This window comes from Microtus oregoni, unplaced genomic scaffold (genome assembly GCF_018167655.1).
Source record: "Microtus oregoni isolate MIOR12 unplaced genomic scaffold, Mior012 000008F_ref0000371, whole genome shotgun sequence".
Classification (NCBI taxonomy): domain Eukaryota; kingdom Metazoa; phylum Chordata; class Mammalia; order Rodentia; family Cricetidae; genus Microtus; species Microtus oregoni.
The window spans coordinates 58,682,911-58,701,546 of NW_024543067.1; the positions used below are offsets into that span (position 1 = coordinate 58,682,911).

General features: G+C 42.0%; 1 protein-coding gene across 2 annotated transcripts in view; it reads right to left on the reverse strand.

The window, feature by feature from the left end:
• Positions 1 to 4,173: 4,173 nt before the first annotated feature.
• Arhgef12 (Rho guanine nucleotide exchange factor 12) overlaps positions 4,174 to 18,636 on the reverse strand; it is a 132,089-nt gene continuing 117,626 nt past the window's right edge. For both annotated transcript variants that reach the window (XM_041657885.1, XM_041657884.1), the window contains 11 exons: positions 18,181 to 18,258; positions 16,847 to 16,922; positions 16,221 to 16,388; positions 14,276 to 14,363; positions 13,513 to 13,599; positions 13,321 to 13,400; positions 12,838 to 13,071; positions 10,766 to 11,236; positions 9,733 to 10,049; positions 8,392 to 8,461; positions 4,174 to 7,859 (listed from right to left, as the gene is read on the reverse strand). In XM_041657885.1, coding sequence (XP_041513819.1) covers positions 7,849 to 7,859; positions 8,392 to 8,461; positions 9,733 to 10,049; positions 10,766 to 11,236; positions 12,838 to 13,071; positions 13,321 to 13,400; positions 13,513 to 13,599; positions 14,276 to 14,363; positions 16,221 to 16,388; positions 16,847 to 16,922; positions 18,181 to 18,258 — 1,680 coding nt within the window. In that variant the 3' untranslated portion in view covers positions 4,174 to 7,848. The remainder of the gene's footprint in view (positions 7,860 to 8,391; positions 8,462 to 9,732; positions 10,050 to 10,765; positions 11,237 to 12,837; positions 13,072 to 13,320; positions 13,401 to 13,512; positions 13,600 to 14,275; positions 14,364 to 16,220; positions 16,389 to 16,846; positions 16,923 to 18,180; positions 18,259 to 18,636) is intronic.

Here is an 18,636-nt window from a genome sequence, read left to right on the forward strand (position 1 = left end):
AGATGAAGGAAAAAAGTTGAGCATGTAAGTTAATCATAACTCATGTTTAAAGATCCCGAACTTTCCCCACATAATCCCATTAGAAAGCCAATCCCCCCCCACAGGGAGCAAACATTAGACTCCATATGTATTATAGTTGAAGGAATGTCACTGACTGCCCTAGTTAGAAGGTATCCACAAAGGTTTCTAAGAAGGCAGCTTGGGAACATAAGACTTGAGTCTTTTGCTTTCAGGAGCAGGACATTTCAAAAAAAAAAAAAAGTTTATCCCTCCCCCGAGCTGTTAGTTTGTAAATACATGGTCGTCTTCTGAGTTCCCTGGGGCTTATTCTCCACGCCAGAACCATCATTATGGTAGCACATCAGCTGGCCAACTCATCAATCCAGTTAGCTCATATTCTGGGGACTCAGAGTTTAGCCCCTGCATTCCAAAAAGGCCATTGCTGAGGGCAGAGATGGGAGGGAGATGGGACTTCACTGTCCTCCTCAGACAATGCTTGACCATCCTCCCAGGAACCAGCAGTCAGCTCTTCCTCTGCTAACCTGCCAGCCTTTCACGCAAGTGTGAATTAACTCGGATCCTCATGTTTGTCAGACTGTCATTTACTGAGCCATCCTGCCAATCCTAGTAAACTGGGTTTTTAGTTATTTTGAAACAGGCTCTACGCAGGCCCTACAACTCACAAGGTAGAGCAGACTGACCTTGAACCTACAGATATCTATCTTCCTGCCTCTCCCTCCCTGTGCTGGAATTAAAGGTGTGTGGGATTTTTAAAAATAAAATTACCCTGTAGGTTTGTATTTAACTCTAATTACCTTTTCCAGTTATGCGTGTATATTTTATTTCCATCAATAAATTCTAAATTGCAAGTGTAAAAGCAAACCTCCTATTTTACTAAGCATATAAACTGCATTCTGGGACACAAGACTCATTGGGGTGGCACATACTTGGAAGCCCAGTTTGGGGATCGGAGGAACATTAGGGCTCACTCACCAACCAGCCTGCAGTTCTAGGCTGAAGATAGAACATGTCTCAAAGGAGATGGCCAGAGTTTATGACACCCAAAGTTGTCCTCTGGCATCCACACACATATGCATTGCACACACAAACACGTACATACATAGGCACATTTTTGAAAAAAAGATACAAGATGTGTTGATTGGAAAGCCACTATAGTTTCCCTTTCCCAGTCTCCTGATTGATCAAGTATGTGTGCATGCAGGCGGAGACTGATGGTGGAATTATCGCAATCATTCCTCTACTTTACTCACCACAGCAAGGGCTCTCAATCAAGCCCGGAGCTGCGATACGGCTAGTCTGGCTAGCCAGCTTGCTCTGGAACACCGTCTCTGCCTAAGGCTGAAATCACAAGCAGACTGCTAGCCCACCTGGCACTTACGTGGGTTCTCAGAAGCCACACTTTGGTCTTCATACTTGGCCAGCAACTGCTTAATCCAAGCCATCTCCCCAGCCATCTTACTGCGTGTGTGTACTGACTGCATACTTAGTTTATTGTCTTTTAAGGTTTTTTGTTTGTTTATTGGACTTGAGTTTAAGACTGAGTATCAAAAAACTGCATGAGGTCACAGAAATGGAATTTGGTAGAGTTTAATTTTTCATATGGAGAGAGCTGTATGAAATTTGAATACCTTTACAGTTTGTGTTACCTCACCTGGTAAGGGCAATCTTCTTTGAATGTATAATAAATTGGCTTTTTTGACTCAATATCATGTAGGCAGTTGTTCCATGTGAGAAAAGTGGAAACCTGCGGGTTACCCAGTCAAGATCATGTGACAAAGATGAAGATGGGGTGGAACTGGATCCTGATGCTGTGTGGTCTGTGTACCTCTTGATTATGTCAGGGAGTCAACAGTTACTTTCCTATATTGGCGAGGAGACCATTTCCTGCTGACATCCTGCTGACATCTGCAATGATGACAAGAAGCAATGGCGAGTGGTAGTCTTGGTGAGGGAAGACAGGATACCTAACTACAGTCAGTGGTTCCTCACCGCTGCTCACCTGCAGAGCAGGCTAGATTCCCTCAAGGATGCCCTGGATGACCAGCTGAAAAGCTGTCACTTTCTGAAGCCTCAATCCTTGACATATCACCACCCACACATACGCAGGTGATGACAGGGACTGAACCCAGAGCCTCGAGTGACACCTCAGTCTAGACCTCTTACCTTTTATATTAATAGTAAATATTTGCTGAAATAATCATAGGGTATGGAAGAGGAACATAAAAAGCACACCTAAGTGTTTATATGAAAATTGCTTCATTTTCTGTATTTTGAAAAGAAAGCTGGCTGGGAGCAAGTGGGGATGGTGTTCAAGTTATATCCTGATGCATGCATGTTTGCCATTGGAGATAGGAGTAAGGACTTACTTCTTTCTTTTTTTAACATTTATTTTATTTATTTATTATGTATACAATATTCTGTGTGTGTGTATGCCTGCAGGCCGGAAGAGGGCACCAGACCTCTTTACAGATGGTTGTGAGCCCCCATGTGGTTGCCGAGAATCGAACTCACGACCTTTGGAAGAGCAGGCAATGCTCTTAACCACTGAGCCATCTCTCCAGCCCAACTTATTTCTTTTTTTAAAAAAATTTATTTTTACTGTATGCGCCTTACGTATGGTGGAGGCTCTTCCATGAACACATGTTGAGTGCTCACGAAGGCCAGAAGAGGGAGTCAGGTCCCCTGGAGCTGGAGTTACAGAGGGTGATAAGCTTTCCGGAATGGTTCCCAGGAACTGAACTCCAGCCCTCTGGAAAAGCAGTACATGGTCTTAAACTGAGCAATCTCTGCAGCCCCTGTCGATTTCAAACAAGGCGTAGAGTATAGTGAACTTTTTTTTTTGAGAATCTAATGTCCAAAAGGTTTAACCAAAAATACTTCAAAATACTAATCATATTTTGTTAAGCATCTTAATAGGCTTTTCAGGTGCTGTACCCCAGAATATTTGAAACTACTCTCCCATGAATAAGTGAACATTACACCTATGCTTCAAAATACAGAAAACAGCAAAAGCCAGTCAGCATTCTGAATGAACGGCATCTCTGAACAATCAAAACTGCTGCCCCTGAGGAAGTCAGCACTGGGCATGAGAGATAGAAGACATCTTTTCACCCAGGACAGCAGTAAGTCACTTTCTCTAAGGAAAAAGCTGGCGCAAGAACCTCACCACTTGGGGGCTGGAGAGATGGCTCAGTGGTTAAGAGGTTTTCCAGAGGTCCTGAGTTCGATTCCCAGTAACCACATGGTGGCTCACAACCATCTGTAATGAGATCTGGTACCCTCCTCTGGCGTGCGGGCATACATGGAGGCAGAATGTTGTATACATAATTAATTAATTAATAAACAAATAAATAAATCTTTTATTTTAAAAAAAAGAACCTCACCACTCAAAAATGTCAAAAAAACCTGTCAGCTTTTGCCAGGTGAAAAACTGCACATACCTTTAATCTCAGCATTTGGAAGGCAGAGGCAGGTAGATCTCTGTGAGTTTGAGGCCAGCCTGTACTACAGAATGAGTTCCAGGACAGCTAGGACTACCTAGAGAAACTCTGCCTCAAAAAAACAAACAAAAAATGGTGAAAACAGCAAAATTAATATGTATAATTCCGAGTTTGTTTAAAAAGTAATAAGGAATATACCAAGAGTTAAAAAAAAAAAAGACATGGTCTCACCGTGTAGCCCAGGCTGACCAGAACTCGCTATGAGGACTAGGCTGCCTTTAAACTCAATAGATGTACTTGCCTCTGCCTCCCAAGTGCCAAGTGGTATCAAAAGTATGTTCTGCCATGCCCAACCCACCACTGCTTAAAAGCCAGGGACAAGGCCTTGCTAGCAGGGGGATGTCAGCCGCCTGCACCCGCTGCAGAGGTTTGCACTTGACAATGATCCAAAGATCCGTCCACCAGTAAAGATGTCACAAGAAGCAGGACAGGCATGTGAGCCACTGCCAGGGAGACTAGTTAATGGCTCCTTGTCCACTCAATTTTTCAAAAATAACTTGTATAGCCAGGTGTGGTGGTGACACCTGTAATCTCAGCTCTTGGGAGGCACAGGCAGGCAGGGACTCGAGGCCAGCCCAGGACGAGACCCTGTCTCAAATAATGAACTATTTGCACGAGACAAATCGGAATTCATACAATAAAAAGCCACATACTTGGTTCTTTTAAGCTTATTTAATATTTGAACTCTTATTTTCTATTTTCCCAGACCCCAGAAAACAGAAAGTTTTAGATGACCCAATATTTTGTTCCAGAAACATACAGCCTTATCAGCTAATTCATAAAAGAGCTTTTTACAAAGGTACATCTGGATAATTAGAGCAATAAAGTCTTTTAGGCATTTCAAAATGTGATCAGTAAAAATACATGATTATTAATAAGGTTTTTTTTTTTTTAAAGATAGTTCCAGATTTCTCTTAAAAGCAATTTCTGTTAAAGAGTACATGATTGTATGGTGAACGAGGAAAGTGAGACGCTCTAGTGGGGAAGAGGCTCATTAAAAACCAACAGTGTGCACGCTACGGTCACCATGCTGTAGTGTCTGCTTAGCGGGTGGCACCTGGAAATGGCGGGGAGGGATTGGTTTCTAGGAGTCCCCCTTTTTCCTGATCAATTTATTACCCAAACCCTCAGTCCCCATGGGGAAGGCAAACAGGCAGAACAAGAAAGCTCCTTTCTTGAAGAAAGAACAGTTTTACAGATCACACTAAATGGGGGTGAAGTGTGATAAAAACAAAACCATGGTCTACGAAACACTTCTGCAAAGTCTTGCTAATGTTGTAGTTTAAGGTCCCATGGTGCCTTCTGCAACACAGAGGGAAGGAAGTACAGAGCATGCATAAGTGGCTCTAAACAAGTTCCCACACCTGCAGAGACGAGACTGCTTGGCTGGAACACAGGCGAAGGCACCAGACCATTGCCAATGCCAAGGAACAGAGCAGAGAGTAAACTACTGCATCTTAGGAAGCATACTTACAGTTTTTTGCTCCTAAAAATAGGCAAAGAAGGACTTTTCTCTTCCTCCCTCCCCCAAAGACAAAGAAACAAAACACTTTCTAAAAGAGGGCTTGTTCTTTCTAGAGGTCATTAGAAGGTGTTTGGGGAAGACAAAGGCGAAAACACTCATGTAATAACCTCCCATGTGATACAATAAATAGTTACAATTTGGGTTGTGAAAGCAGCAGAACTCCAACAGTCCAGTTAGCTGCTTTGAAACTATACAAAATACATGGCCAAAGCCATCCTTTTAAATTACAGTACTTTGAAGGTTTGCTGGTTTGGCTTGATTACGGCTTTTCTCTGAAAAGGAGACACTCCACACATAATCTGCCACTTAGCGACAGAAGAGCCACTAAGCTCACAAGAGAGCAGTGTCAGGGGTTGTGCCCATGGCACACACGACTTTCTGGCTCTGCAGAAGATGCTGTGTCCCTCTTGCTGGCCTAGTACTCCTCAGGACAGAAACAGATTGCACCTTCTCATCATCCAACTTGGAGATAACTATGACGATGATAACCTCATTCCAGAAGAGGAGGAATACCTACTGTCACCACCATGGAAGGGATACGTAATGTCAAGGTCAAACGGATGTGATTATAACGGCCAAAATGAAATGGAAGGCACGGGAGGCCAAAAGGGGAGGGACAGGCAAGAAGTAAGGCTGGTAAGAAAAAGGAGCTCTCAAAAAAGCGGGTTTTTTTTTTCTTTTCAGATTTCACTTGGTTTTGAGGTTTCACCTGAAGATGTAATAAATACACATTTATTTGGAAGTACTGGAGCAATGCCAAAGTACCTTTCCAGTTAGCCCTGCTGTAACCCTAAGAGAGGCTGAGAGTCAGGAAAAGGAGAGCAAGCAACCAGGAGAGCGGAATTCAATTTGAGCTGTACTAGAAGACCATGGAAGGTCCTGTAGTGCGCTGCTGTCTGGTTTTCTCCTGACGAGCTACCCAGATGGTGTAGTGTTAAGAGGCTGCCTGGAAGACAACAGAATCATTTGGTCTCTACTTGTTTCTCCTAAGAGATACAGGGAGTTCAAAATCCCAAACTTCACTTATAATGTTCCACATCAAAATTTCAAAGCCCATTCTGAGCTATGCTTGACCTATGACTCAAAACACAATTCCAATTTAGAGATGAGGTACAAGGATCCAAGCTGATCGATCTAAGAAGGGCAGAAACGGGAATCTGGACCCAGACAGACAAACTTGTTAAGTTGTAGAGGTGTTCATAAAAGCAGCTGGGGGACCATCCACAGTGAGAAAAACCTGGGTTTGAGGGGCACTAAGGGGAGAATAAAATTACATCCTGACTGCCCCCAGAGTTCAGGGGGCCCTCCTGCAAGATGTGAGTAACATGTGAACTCCTTGTTTATTAACAGAATTTAGATTTGACAAATGATTTTTTTTTTTTACAGAACACTTCAAAAACATATTTACCAAATACACAAAGAAAACCACTGAAAGCCAACACAAGTAAGGAGTTCTCAGCCACAGCTCTGACTAGCTCACCCTCCACAGGTGCTGCCCACACTGCAGCTACCAGCACCTTGGTGGCTGTACTGCTCACCTCTGGTCTCAGTTCCCAAGGCCAGTCACGGTGCCATGCAGGCAGGGCTGTGGCAGTGTGGTGATGTGAGCAACTCTCTGCCACACCTTCCTCTGCCCACTCTTGGCTCTGCTTGTGACTTTGAAGAGCCCTTTGGCACCATCAGTGCAAAAAATTAGAGTCAAACATCCAGGTACTCATTTTTTACTGGCCTTATAATCAGCAGTACCCGTGGCTAGTGACAGCCATGGTTCAACTCAGTAGTGATTCAGTTTAGAAAACCTTCTCAGACTCTCCCCCCACCCCTCCCCTCCGCAGCACCCCACCACCACTGAAGCATTCCATTTCTTTGTTCCTATGTCCTGCTCACTCTGCAGGGAACTTTTCATACAAGTGCCAGTCAATATATAATTATACAAATTCAACAATACCAAGAATAACAAATTTATAATCAAGAAAATAAAAATTTGTTTTCTCTTCTCCCAAATCCCAGCTATCAACAGAAAAGACAACAAAGGAAATACACCCATTTTCAAGTGCCTGCCATTTAGTGTACTGAGGATTCCTGTTAATTGGGGTGGAGGCCAATTATACAGAAGAGATGCTTGCCTTGGGGTGGGAAGAGGTCCACCTGCACTGACCAACTGCACAGCACATAGCTCATGTCTTCTGCATCCGCAAACAGGAGTCATGTAACATCGCTGAGATGACCCCCAGAAAGGCAGTCTTCTAGACAGAGCGGCTGGGGTTACAGGTTAGAGAAGGTCAGGTATTCCTCTCTCTTCTGCGTTGCCTCTCTGCTAACTTCCCCATCCCCCACCTGACCCTGGCTTCAGGAACAATTGATCCTTGGGTGTGCTAAATACAAGGGGCTAAAACTCCCACTACTCAATTAAAACAAAACAAGGCAAAGTAAAAATTAAAGTGTGCTTTCAAATATGGAATGAAATCAAATAAATACATCTGATTTTCTCTTTGTCTTACCTACGTACAATTTTATATCCTACACCCAAAGCTCTATACATTTGGTTTTATTCTGAATCAAAATGCATTTCTGATAGTGAGGAGAGGAGAGAACTGACATTCCCTCACTGACAGACTTGTGCAGCTGCCAAACTGAAGAACTAGTCCCACTTGGGACACCCTGGGGCATGGCCGAGCCCAGGTGGTTCCAGGCAGATCCTCTGTCACACTCTCTCTGTGTCCACACTGGAGCCGGGATGTGGTTGATATAGGACCGACACTCAAAATCCAACAGCCTGCAGTCACCTCCGGGACACGGGCTCTAACTTTTATCTGAGAAGAATGAAGATATGTGGAAGTCCAGTTAAGAGAAAAATTAACATTGTGAAGAACACATGTGCAACCCGCAGACATGGTCCTGTCCACTTCTAAACCATAAAACATACCCTCCAAGTACACAAGCAAATGAGTATGAACTGGCCCATGAACACAGGCTGAGCTGCACCAGGGGCCCTGCTGGCCTCGGTGTCAGAAGAGGCACAAAGTATGGCAGGGCTCCTCACAAGGGAATTGAAGCAGCACAGTGCAGGTTCTACTACTGAATTTATGGTTCACCAGGCTTCCTTCCACTCTGCCTTCAGCCTGGAAAAGGTGAAGAGAGAGAGAGGAGGGGCTGGCACAGGAGCTGACAACCACAGCTCTTCTGAGAGCAGGAAGGGCAAAGTCAGCAGCCTTGATATATGATGTTTAGAAACAAGCAGTTTCTACGGACAGGAAAGAAAAGAAATCACAGATTTTCATATTAAAGAATAATAAATCACATGTCCATGTGCTGTTAAGCAAGATGAGCCACCATTTCACATACCTGAGAGCTTGTCAGGGAGGGCTGAGCTACCCAGCCTTTGGCAAAGAAGGGCGTAACTTTCCTCCACCTTCTGCAACATCCAAGATTTTCCATGGGGATGGCACAAGAAAAATAAAATTAGTTGAAAATGGGAATGAAGGCATTCCCTGTTATAGGCGCATGGCCCTGAATTTCAGCATTAACACTGACCACTGAAGATGCTGCTAGCCGAGAAGGAGGTAAATTTCCTTCTCCCATTTCTCACCTCAACAAGTAACAACTTTCTATGTAAAATACTGGAGAAGCAAGTAAAGGTGACCTGCCCATGGCGGAAGTCACCCAGGAAATGGTCTCACACCATGTGACAGATGAACACATAGCCTTTTATGCTAGCCACATAACGATAATACGTGAAATAGACTGAAAAGGGGAAAATCTATTTATTATGTGGAGTTGAAAGAAAACCAAGGGAGCAAAGTCTTGAACACTACATCTCCCAACTAAATGATGTCATGAAAAAAAGCGTGTGGGCTCTAGTAGCTGCGTCTACCAGAGACACAGTTTTTACCTTACTGGTCTTTCGCTCCTGTTATGGTTTCCAATTTTGTGTTTATGGGTTTTGTTTGTGTGTGTTTCTCCTGCTTTTGTTTAGTCTGGGTTTGGTTTTGCTTTTTGAAAATTGCCTACTTGTTTTCTAATGAGAGAGAGAGAGAAAGAAGGTGTGGAGTTGGATGGATGGTGAGGTAGGGAAAAGCTGTGAGAAGTTAGAGGAAGAAAAACCATAATCAGAACATATTGTTTGAAAATAATTTATTTTCAATAAATTAAAATAGAGTCCTTTTCATAGAAACCACCACAGTGTGGTCTTTAACGACCAATTTCCAAAACACTCCATTCATACTCATGTGGTTTGGATAACAGAAATTGGCCACTGGAGCCAATTTCTACCTGTCATGGCCTCTGGGCAACTGCCAACACTACTCCATGAGTCACAGATAATTAATAGGCTACAGCAAGTCACAGCATTACCTGGTGTTGATTCACACCCACTTAACTCACTCCACATCATCCAACATGATGGAGACCAACTGCCCCAAGTACTTTTAGGTTCTTAAAATTAAAAAACCCAAACAGACATGTAATTAGCTACATACCTACAACTTTTCTGTTCTTGTAATTTTGTCACAAGACAAATAGTGTCATTACCAGCTTTTAACCAGGCCTATTCATGACTAATGGCCAAAAAAATTAAAATAGGTAGACACGGAACCTGGACATCAGGATTCAGGATTCCATCACTCCAAACATACACTCTGCTGTGCTCTTAGGATCAAGTGCTAAGGAGATAGAAACATGACATACCTTTAAGTGTTCGAGGTCAGCCTCTATTTTATGAATGTACTCCAGGATTTGGCTTTGTGAATCTGTACAAGAAGAGGGACTCTGGATCTCAAAACAAGCATCCTCCATAGCTCTCCAGCGTCGCTGGACCAGGACTTCTTGGGTGAATGGTGAAACTGCTCCATCAGAATGAGCATTCTGAGGGGAGTATTGCTGCTGGTGGGTGGAGTCCACAGAAGGGATGCCTGCTACAGGCTGCAGGGTGAATGAGGAGGCAACCTCCTCATCTGTGGAGCTCTCCTGCACTGCATCATAGCCATCAAGGATCAAACAGTTTCCTATTGGTGGAGACAGGACAATCTGATGAGATTAGCACTGCCACCAGAATGGATCATATGACAACTTGAAAAGCAACTACAGTGGGGGAACAACGGCTCCCAAGTTTAGCTTTAACTCCACCAGAATTTACTTCAGATTAAAGCCAACCTCAGTAAACTTTCACAACAATTCCTGACTAACTTTATATTAGTCAGGGTTCTAAGAGTTTAATGCTTACATAACAACCGGACTCCACTTCACTACCAAATGCCCTTTCCGCCTTTGTCCCCTAGCGACAACAGCACTCTTTCCAGTGTTCGCTGCTGAACACTCTCTCCAGGTATCCACAGGGCCTCTCCCTGCACTTCACTCGCTTCTTCTTAGACCGATCACCACGTGTGCCCTCAGTGCTCCGCTCTGGCCATAGCTGCCCTTATTTTCTTCCTAATCCGTCTGGCCATCTGACGCTTACCACTTGTTTTTTATTCTCCATTACTCTCTCCCTTCAGGCACTTAAGCTTCTTAAGAACAATGGAGTTTCCGGCATTTTTCACTGTTCAATTTCCCAGTCCCTATGACAGGGTCTGGTAAAGAACAGATTCAGTATTTATTGTTATGAAGGAATAAACACACACACACACACACACACAATTTAGATATTGAAACAACATTCATCCCAGCAAATAAGACAGTCAACAATAACCAAAACCAAAGTTGAAATGTGAAAGCCACTTGCCTGAGATGCGTAAATTAACATCCTTCTCTTCCTTTTTAACTGCTCCATCACCTTCTGATGGATTATCATCACTATGTGCTTCACGGGCATCAAAAAAGTGCTCTCCACTGTCATCCAGACCCCCTTCTGGCTCTGCAGTAGGCATCTCTGGGGTCAGGATCATGTGGTCCATTAGTAAAATGTTACTTGCCTGGCTGTCTTGGGATGCCAGTATCACTGAATCTTGTGTAGCACAAGACTCAGTTGAAGTCCGTGGACTGTCACAAGTTGCAAAGTCACCAGTTCCAGTTTTAAAAGGCATCTGTCCTTCCCCGGCATGACAAGCCTTAACATTTTCAGAGTCTTGTATGGCACTCTCTGCCTGCCCCTCTTCAGAAGCTGACCCGTATCTTGAGAAGGAATGCCAGTCTTCCTGGGTGCTCTTCTCAGTCAGACCAAACTGCTGGGCTAGCAGCTGCTTCAACAAGCCCACTAAGAGTCACAGGGGGGTGAAGAGAACAAAAGGAAACTGACCATCATAGACTGACTGCTAGTTGGAATCAGGCAGCTGTTTCCCATTACTTCTAAAACTAAGAACACATAACAACATACAACCAAAATATGAATCCTACACAATTTGTTTTGCTGTTTTGGTTTTTGGAGACAAGGTTTCTCTGTATAACAGCCGTGGCTGTCCTGGAACTCTCTCTAGTAGATAAGACAGGCCACGAACTCACAGAGATCCTCCTACCTCTGTCTCCTGAGCGCTGGGATTAAAGGTGTGCGCCACTACATCCAGCCTACATAATCATTTTTATCTTGGAAAATACAATAAAAATATGATCTTCTACACAATATAACATTAAATTGCACGTGACCAGAGCTAAGCATTCTGAGTAGTGAGGCCCTCTTATTTAAAAGTTCTAAATACAATTAATACCAGGTGTCCACTCCAGCAGTTAGGCCAGCAAAACTAAATGTTATGCTTTTTCTTCTCAAGAATAGACATTATCTTTTCTAATAATTTTCCTATATGGTAAAGACAATAAAATTGTATAATAAATTCAAACTCCAATAATTTGGTGGTAGTATATATAAATTCAAAGGAAAATATTCATTAGGTTTTAAAATTACATTATTCACTGTTGGCAGGGCCTCTTTAGGATGTTAAAAGTTAGATCCAGTTCACCCCTGGGCTAAATTTATGCTGAACTCATGCAGGTGGTGGCAGTTCTAGGACCATGCAGTAAACTACCAGACACCACCAAGTCTGCCACTTCGGAAGAATCCAGAACAAATGAGATTTTAAATAACTGTAACTCCCTTCTTCCACCACAGGCTGACCCTCTTCTTCTCCAAGTAGAGTTCAGGTCTAAGAAGACCTCCCTCTTTCTCAAGTACCTTAATCTCTCCCCAAAATGGCAGTCCTAAAACGCCACCTCCCCACTACCCCTTTCCCTGGGATGGTTGCATGTAAGAAGCTATTGTGAAGAATATTAAATCTCCACATAAAATGCAGAAGATGTATAATTTGGAAAAGCTCCTAAAATTTTGTGATGTATCTGTCCATCAAATACGGAGGATGCAACCTGGCATTTAAAATTCATAACAGCAAGACTTCTCAGACCATCTTCCTGATTCTTAAATCGATCTCCTACGCTCCTCCAACCTGTACAGTATGTGCAGGCCAATTGTCCACTCACTGTTCTCCAAGCACCCTGAGCCCTGCATTCACTTTGCATTCTGCTATTGCTTTTGTCTGAGTGGTTCTATTTTACACATTTATTTCAATTATTTATAATCACCCTTCAAGATGACAAGCACATCTGTCTTCTCTCTACTGCTTCCCTTCTCTAATCATGCCAACCCAGAGAGATTTGACAAAAAAGCCTTATTACTCCTGGAATGTTTGCTTTTAAAAGTGGCAGGGGGGTGAGGTGAGGTTCATATCCTCTTCTGAATAAGACCATAATTTCTTGAAGGGAAGATATCCATAGTTCAGACTTTTTTTTCATGAAAACACATTGCTTTTTCTCTCTAAAAGGCTTTCCAGTATACCATGCACTCTGCCAAAAGTTAGGAATAAAACTTACAATTTCTCAGTGCGTCTAACGCCCACCGCTCCTCTGACACAGGCAAGTGTGGCTCTGGGATTGGGATTGGATAACTGCCATCATCTTCCTTCAGTGTCCCATTTGCATGCTGCTCCTTTACCAATTGTATTGCAGTCACAAAGATATGTTCTGCCTCTGATTTGCCAGGGGTAGTCAGTGAACGAGACTGAGGTTTTGATGAAATTAAGGACGATTCTAATCCCAAAACTCTGTCTGTCAGTGGAACAGAAAAGGTAGAGTATACCTTAGTGGACATTTCATTTTCAATCAGGAAACGCTGGGAGCAGTGTAAACCAGGTAAGCTACAGAGATCAGGCACTGGGAAAAGCACTCAGCACAGAGCAATGCAGACTGGCACAGAGGGCTCCCAGGCAGCAGCTGTTAAGCTGGTGCCAGCTCAGAGCCTTTATTCTCACAGGCAGCGGAGTACATCCTCCAGGAAGCCTTGCCTCTGCAGCTCACCTGGGCTCTGGAGACCAGCGACTGAAAGGCCATGGTGCTCCACTTTTAATTTGGATGGTTCTTCGTCGTCATTGTCTCCTCTGCAGAAAAAAAGAAAGAAAGAATCCCTGAGCATCGAAAGATGTCCAAACTCCATGGCATTCTAATGAAGAACTTCGCATGTCTTCCCAACAAGCACAACAGCGCACTTACTCGCAAGGTGGCGACTGTGGCAGAGGAATGGGCTTTGTGGACTGCTCCTTCACTGAAGCAGCCATTCGACAGATGAGGTCCTGCCAGCTTCAGGGGGTGAGAGGGGTCCAGAAGGCAGAAGGAAAGCAGAAACACCAGATCAATACACTCAAGGAAAAGGAGAAAACACCCAAACACCACCATGCTGCCAGAGAACATCTTTATTTTGGCACCACTCATGTAGAGACTCTAAAATATACTTCAAAGAAAACTCTAGCATGAACACAGTACTCATCTAAAAGAGTAATTTGGCACTTCTGAGAATTTTTCTTTAGAAAATTTATTTTCAGTAGAATAAAATAAAAACAAAACCATCAATTTCAAAAGAAATCTTAGAGGAATATTTGCAAGAGTACAAGAGGAAGTACTTGATTTCTAGAGTGGTTTTCATAATCTTAGTACAAAGGCAAGTTGCAGGCTGGAGAGATGGCTCAGCAGTTAGGGAACATGCTTGCTCCTCCAGAGGAAAACCATCCAGTTCCCAGAACCCATGTCAGTCAGCTCACAACCACCTATAACATTAGCTCCAGGGGATCTGACACCTTCTTCTGGCTTCTGCGGGCACCTGGACACATGTGCACAACTCTCTCTGTCTCTCTCTCTCTCACACACATACAAGTACACAAACAATGAAATAAATCTTAGTAAAACAAAGTTTGTGGAACATTTGTACTTTGAATAATAGAGTATCAATTAGAAAAAAGTAATTAAATCTGATACATACACCGTCTTTTCAGAAACTGTCTGTGCTACCAATTCATAAATTTGGGCTCCGTTATCTGACATGGAGATGACAAATAAAGCTTTGTTATCTAGAAAAGAAGAAAACAAACCTTATTCTACCACTATGACCAAGGAAGCTATGAGATATTTTTAGATGCAGATACAAATATTCTACATCTTAATTTAGATAAAAGTTATTTACAAAACTTTATCAAGTTTATAAAATGAATTTTGTGAAACTCTCTGTAAGCTACATTATCTATCACTTAAATAAACTAATTTATAAAAAGTCAATACAGTATTTCATTAGTAACAAAAATAAGTCATAGTTTACTGGACTCAGTGAGTTAAAAAAAAAAAAGCAAAAACACACTAAGTTGGGACAGAAAATTAGTGGAGGGGACATGGAGTGTATTAAGCCAAAACTTTATATTACATACATATGTGAAATTCTCAAACAATAAAAAATAATTGGCCTCATACAAGTTCTGTCTCTTTTTTTAAAATATCTATTTATTTATTATGTATACAATATTCTGTCTGTGTGTATGTCTGCATGCCAGAAGAGGGCACCAGACCTCATTACAAATGGTTGTGAGCCACCATGTGGTTGCTGGGAATTGAACTCAGGACCTTTGGAAGAGCAGGCAATGCTCTTAACCACTGAGCCATCTCTCCAGCCCCTACAAGTTCTGTCTTAATAACAATTATGTTCTGCTCAAGTAGAATGTGCTTTGGAGTTCTATCTTTATGAAATTAAACACATACATGAAAACACACACACTACCGAACCCAATGCTATTCCTTTCACATTTATTTTAAACTGCTGTTCTTCCAAGTTGTTAAGATTATTTGAGAAACACTGCAAAAAAGAGTTACAAAGTTTGCTGTCACGAAATTAAGTTATATAAAGGATCTCGTCCTAATACAACTAAACTATAACTTGTCAACCTAAACTGCTAGAAAAAACCCAAACTCGGAACTGGAGAGATGGTGCAGCAGTTAAGAACACTAGTTCCCAGCACCTGCACGGCAGCTCAGAACTGTATGTAACTCCAGTCTCAGGGATCCAATACCTTCTTCTAGCCTCCAAGGGCATCAGACTCAAATGTGGTTCAGAGACATACATATATGCAGCCAAAACACCCATACACACAAAATAATAAAATTAAATAAAACAAAAAAAATTCACCCACCTCTTCAATTTTCACTTTTTCCCCAACAAACAAACATGCCGTTTTAAAGGCAGCCTTCTCACTGGGGTTACCCTCAAAGTATTCATTACCTTTCCTGACATCTATCACCAATTTCAACAGAATAAACACAAAAGTAAATGTATTGAAAATTTTAAATGCAGAAAACCACTGAGTGTAGCAGGATTAATAAAAACCCAGAGGTAGATATTGCGGTTCAGGTTGAAGATGAGAAAAGCAAAGCAGCCAAGTCATTAGAGAGTCCTCACCTCTACCAAGGCTCAGACAAACAAAGAGGCGATTCTGTCCTAGCATGACTACAGACCAAACCTCAGACTGCACCGAGACTGGGATTAGGGCGCATCATCCCAAGTGCTAGAATCAATGTGTGAAATGTGTTTCTCTTGTAGACTGATTCACTCTCCCAGAGTGGCCTTGAGTCCTGGGGCTAAAAATGTGTGCCACCACTCCCTGGCCTCTAGTGGCTTAGTTCTGAACTCTTATCTTCAGGCAAGCTTTATTTATTAAAACACAAATAATACACCACTATAACTGAGCCAATCTAACTGTTTTTAAATAATTTGGTGGTATGAAATTTCAACTAGATGTCTAAACAATAAGCAAATTTCACTTAAGTTTCTACACATATAAACAACAAAACTACTGAAATCGCTGTGCTGCTTATGCAACACTGAGAATCCTGCAGTTTCCCAGTCCATCTAGAAGCCAGCATCCTCCAGCAGACACACCCACCTGTTGCCACCTGTCGAACCAACACTGTGCTCAGCTTAATGACGGGACTGAAGGTGTGCTTGCTGTCAGCTGTGGATGCCAGGATCTTACTATGGCACCGTAAGACCAGTTTGTCATCCTGTTTTTGCAACAGTACAAGAATGTCTTCCAGTAGCAGTGTGTAAAGATCTAGAAATAAAAATGTAGAGAATCTGTTAAGTACAGAAATTTAAAATAAAGGAAATTATTTCTGGAAAGCCTAGCTAATTTTAAAAACATCTGGAAACTATCCTCTTTAATTTCATTTTTAATAATTCATTTTAGTATGCTTTGTGGAAATATCATCTGAGAGTTACAAGAATTAAAAGTAATGCTCCCTCACGGCAAGAACTCAAAAGATGCTAGTCCACAGAAAACTCACTGCAAAGACTCCTCAGGAGATGACGACAGAACTCAAGTGGGATAGTTTTCTGCTACATTCCCAGATGAATATGTAACACGGCTTACACTTAACAAGCACACAAGCAGAGCTCCCACAAATGCTCAGATATTGTAGAATACCACTGCTAACTGAAAACTGTGAACGAGTCTGCTTCCCACCGGCAGACTTTCCTACTCTCTTCTCTCCACCCTCTCCAGAGACTTACCGATGCTTTTATCTCGATTCACCTTCCAAACCAAAGGCCCTTCATGAATCATCTTTCTTTTTGTTAAATCCAAATTCTGCCAAAGTAAAAAGAAGAGTACATAAATTACTTCCAAGATTATTTTATCAGTGGGGTTACAGCCACCACAACTAGTATTTTTACAAAACGGTCTTAATACAAAAGATATCATTTACATTCAAACACAGTATTGCTGTGTCTTGAAAATGAAACAGTCCATGTTAAAACAGCCTGAAACAAACCTTCTAAAAGACAAGAATTCTACAGAAAAGCAATCCTGCATATCCTCTGCAAACCCTCCAGATGGGTAAAAGCTTATGGATGGCATTACAAAGAGCCACAACATGTCCCCACTCCTTAGCTGCAATAAACCAGAAGCAGATGGTGCGTGCTGTGTGTGTGTGTATACAAGGCTTCTGAGTTCTAGGGCCCTAATTCCTAACATTTCCCAGCCTCCCAAAGAAAGTTTTAAATGGCAGTATTTATTAGGAAAATGCCAATTACTGTCTATGCCAGCAACTTCTTATCATTAAAAACACCATGTTTTAGCATTAGCATCTCGAGGGGAACTCTCACACTTTGGCAGGTAAGAAAATACATACATTAGCATGTTTTCTGATAAAACTATTATAGATGGCATACAAGTTTATTTTAAATAGATATCAAGTAAATCTGCCAATACAAATATCAGTAAACTGGTATTTAAAAAAAAAAAAGACTTAAGGCTGGTGGTGGCACATGACTTTTATCCCAGCACTTGGGAGGCAGAGGCAGGTGGATCTCTGCAAGTTCAAGGTCAGCCTGGTCTACAGAGTGAGTTCCAGACAGTCAAAGCTATACAGAGAAACCCTGTCTCAGAAAAAAAAAAAAAGACTTAATATACTAAAAGGTTATTAATACTAAAGCCTAGGCATAGGAAATAACAATTTAATAAAAAGTTAACTACTCTTATATTGGTTTCACCCCTCATGCTTTTCAAAAGTGTCATGGAAAAATTATCTTGACTCAGTGATCTGAAAAGTTCTTATAATAAAACAGTAAAAAGTACAGAGCAATTAAAATCTGGTAATCGCTAGTGCTCCCAAGTCTTCTAATAATTCCTGCCACACAGTTACAGGATCTCACAAAATAATCTCTGATGAAGATGAAACACCCTGGACACAGCTCAGACATCAACAAGCAGAATGTAGTCATAAATGCAGACATCCACAACACAGAACTCCTTCAAGGATGGCTATTCCCATTGAGATGTTAATTGCCTGCCAGGTCTTCACATTTTACTTTATGTTTTTAATTATGATTAGAGCATCTCTCACCCTGAGCTCATCAACATTTGGGTACTCGGACATCTTGAGATTGGAGGTGTCAAGGCGACGCTGATAATCTTCTAAGCGCTGAAAATTAAACAGGATAGAGCCAGGGTTAAGGCTTTGGGCATCAATGACCTCTTTGTTTCTAAATCACAGAGATGTCTTGAATCTGTATTTTACCAAAGTCACTGCAATATCAGACACAACAGACAGCCCACTCTTCCTTAGCACACCTTTTCCCATAATTAGTGATGCTTTCCCAGTTTCTCCTTCTTCCCCAGCTGTCCCTTCTCAATATTCTTTTCAAACTTGGTGACCTCTAAGTAAGCTTATACCTATTTTCTGAATATGTAAACCATGTACAGAGTACAAAATTCAGAAGGGAGTATAATGTACATAATAAAACGTATGTCTCCTCCCACCCTTGGTTCCCTTCCTGTTTTCTTTAAAGAGTAATCATTA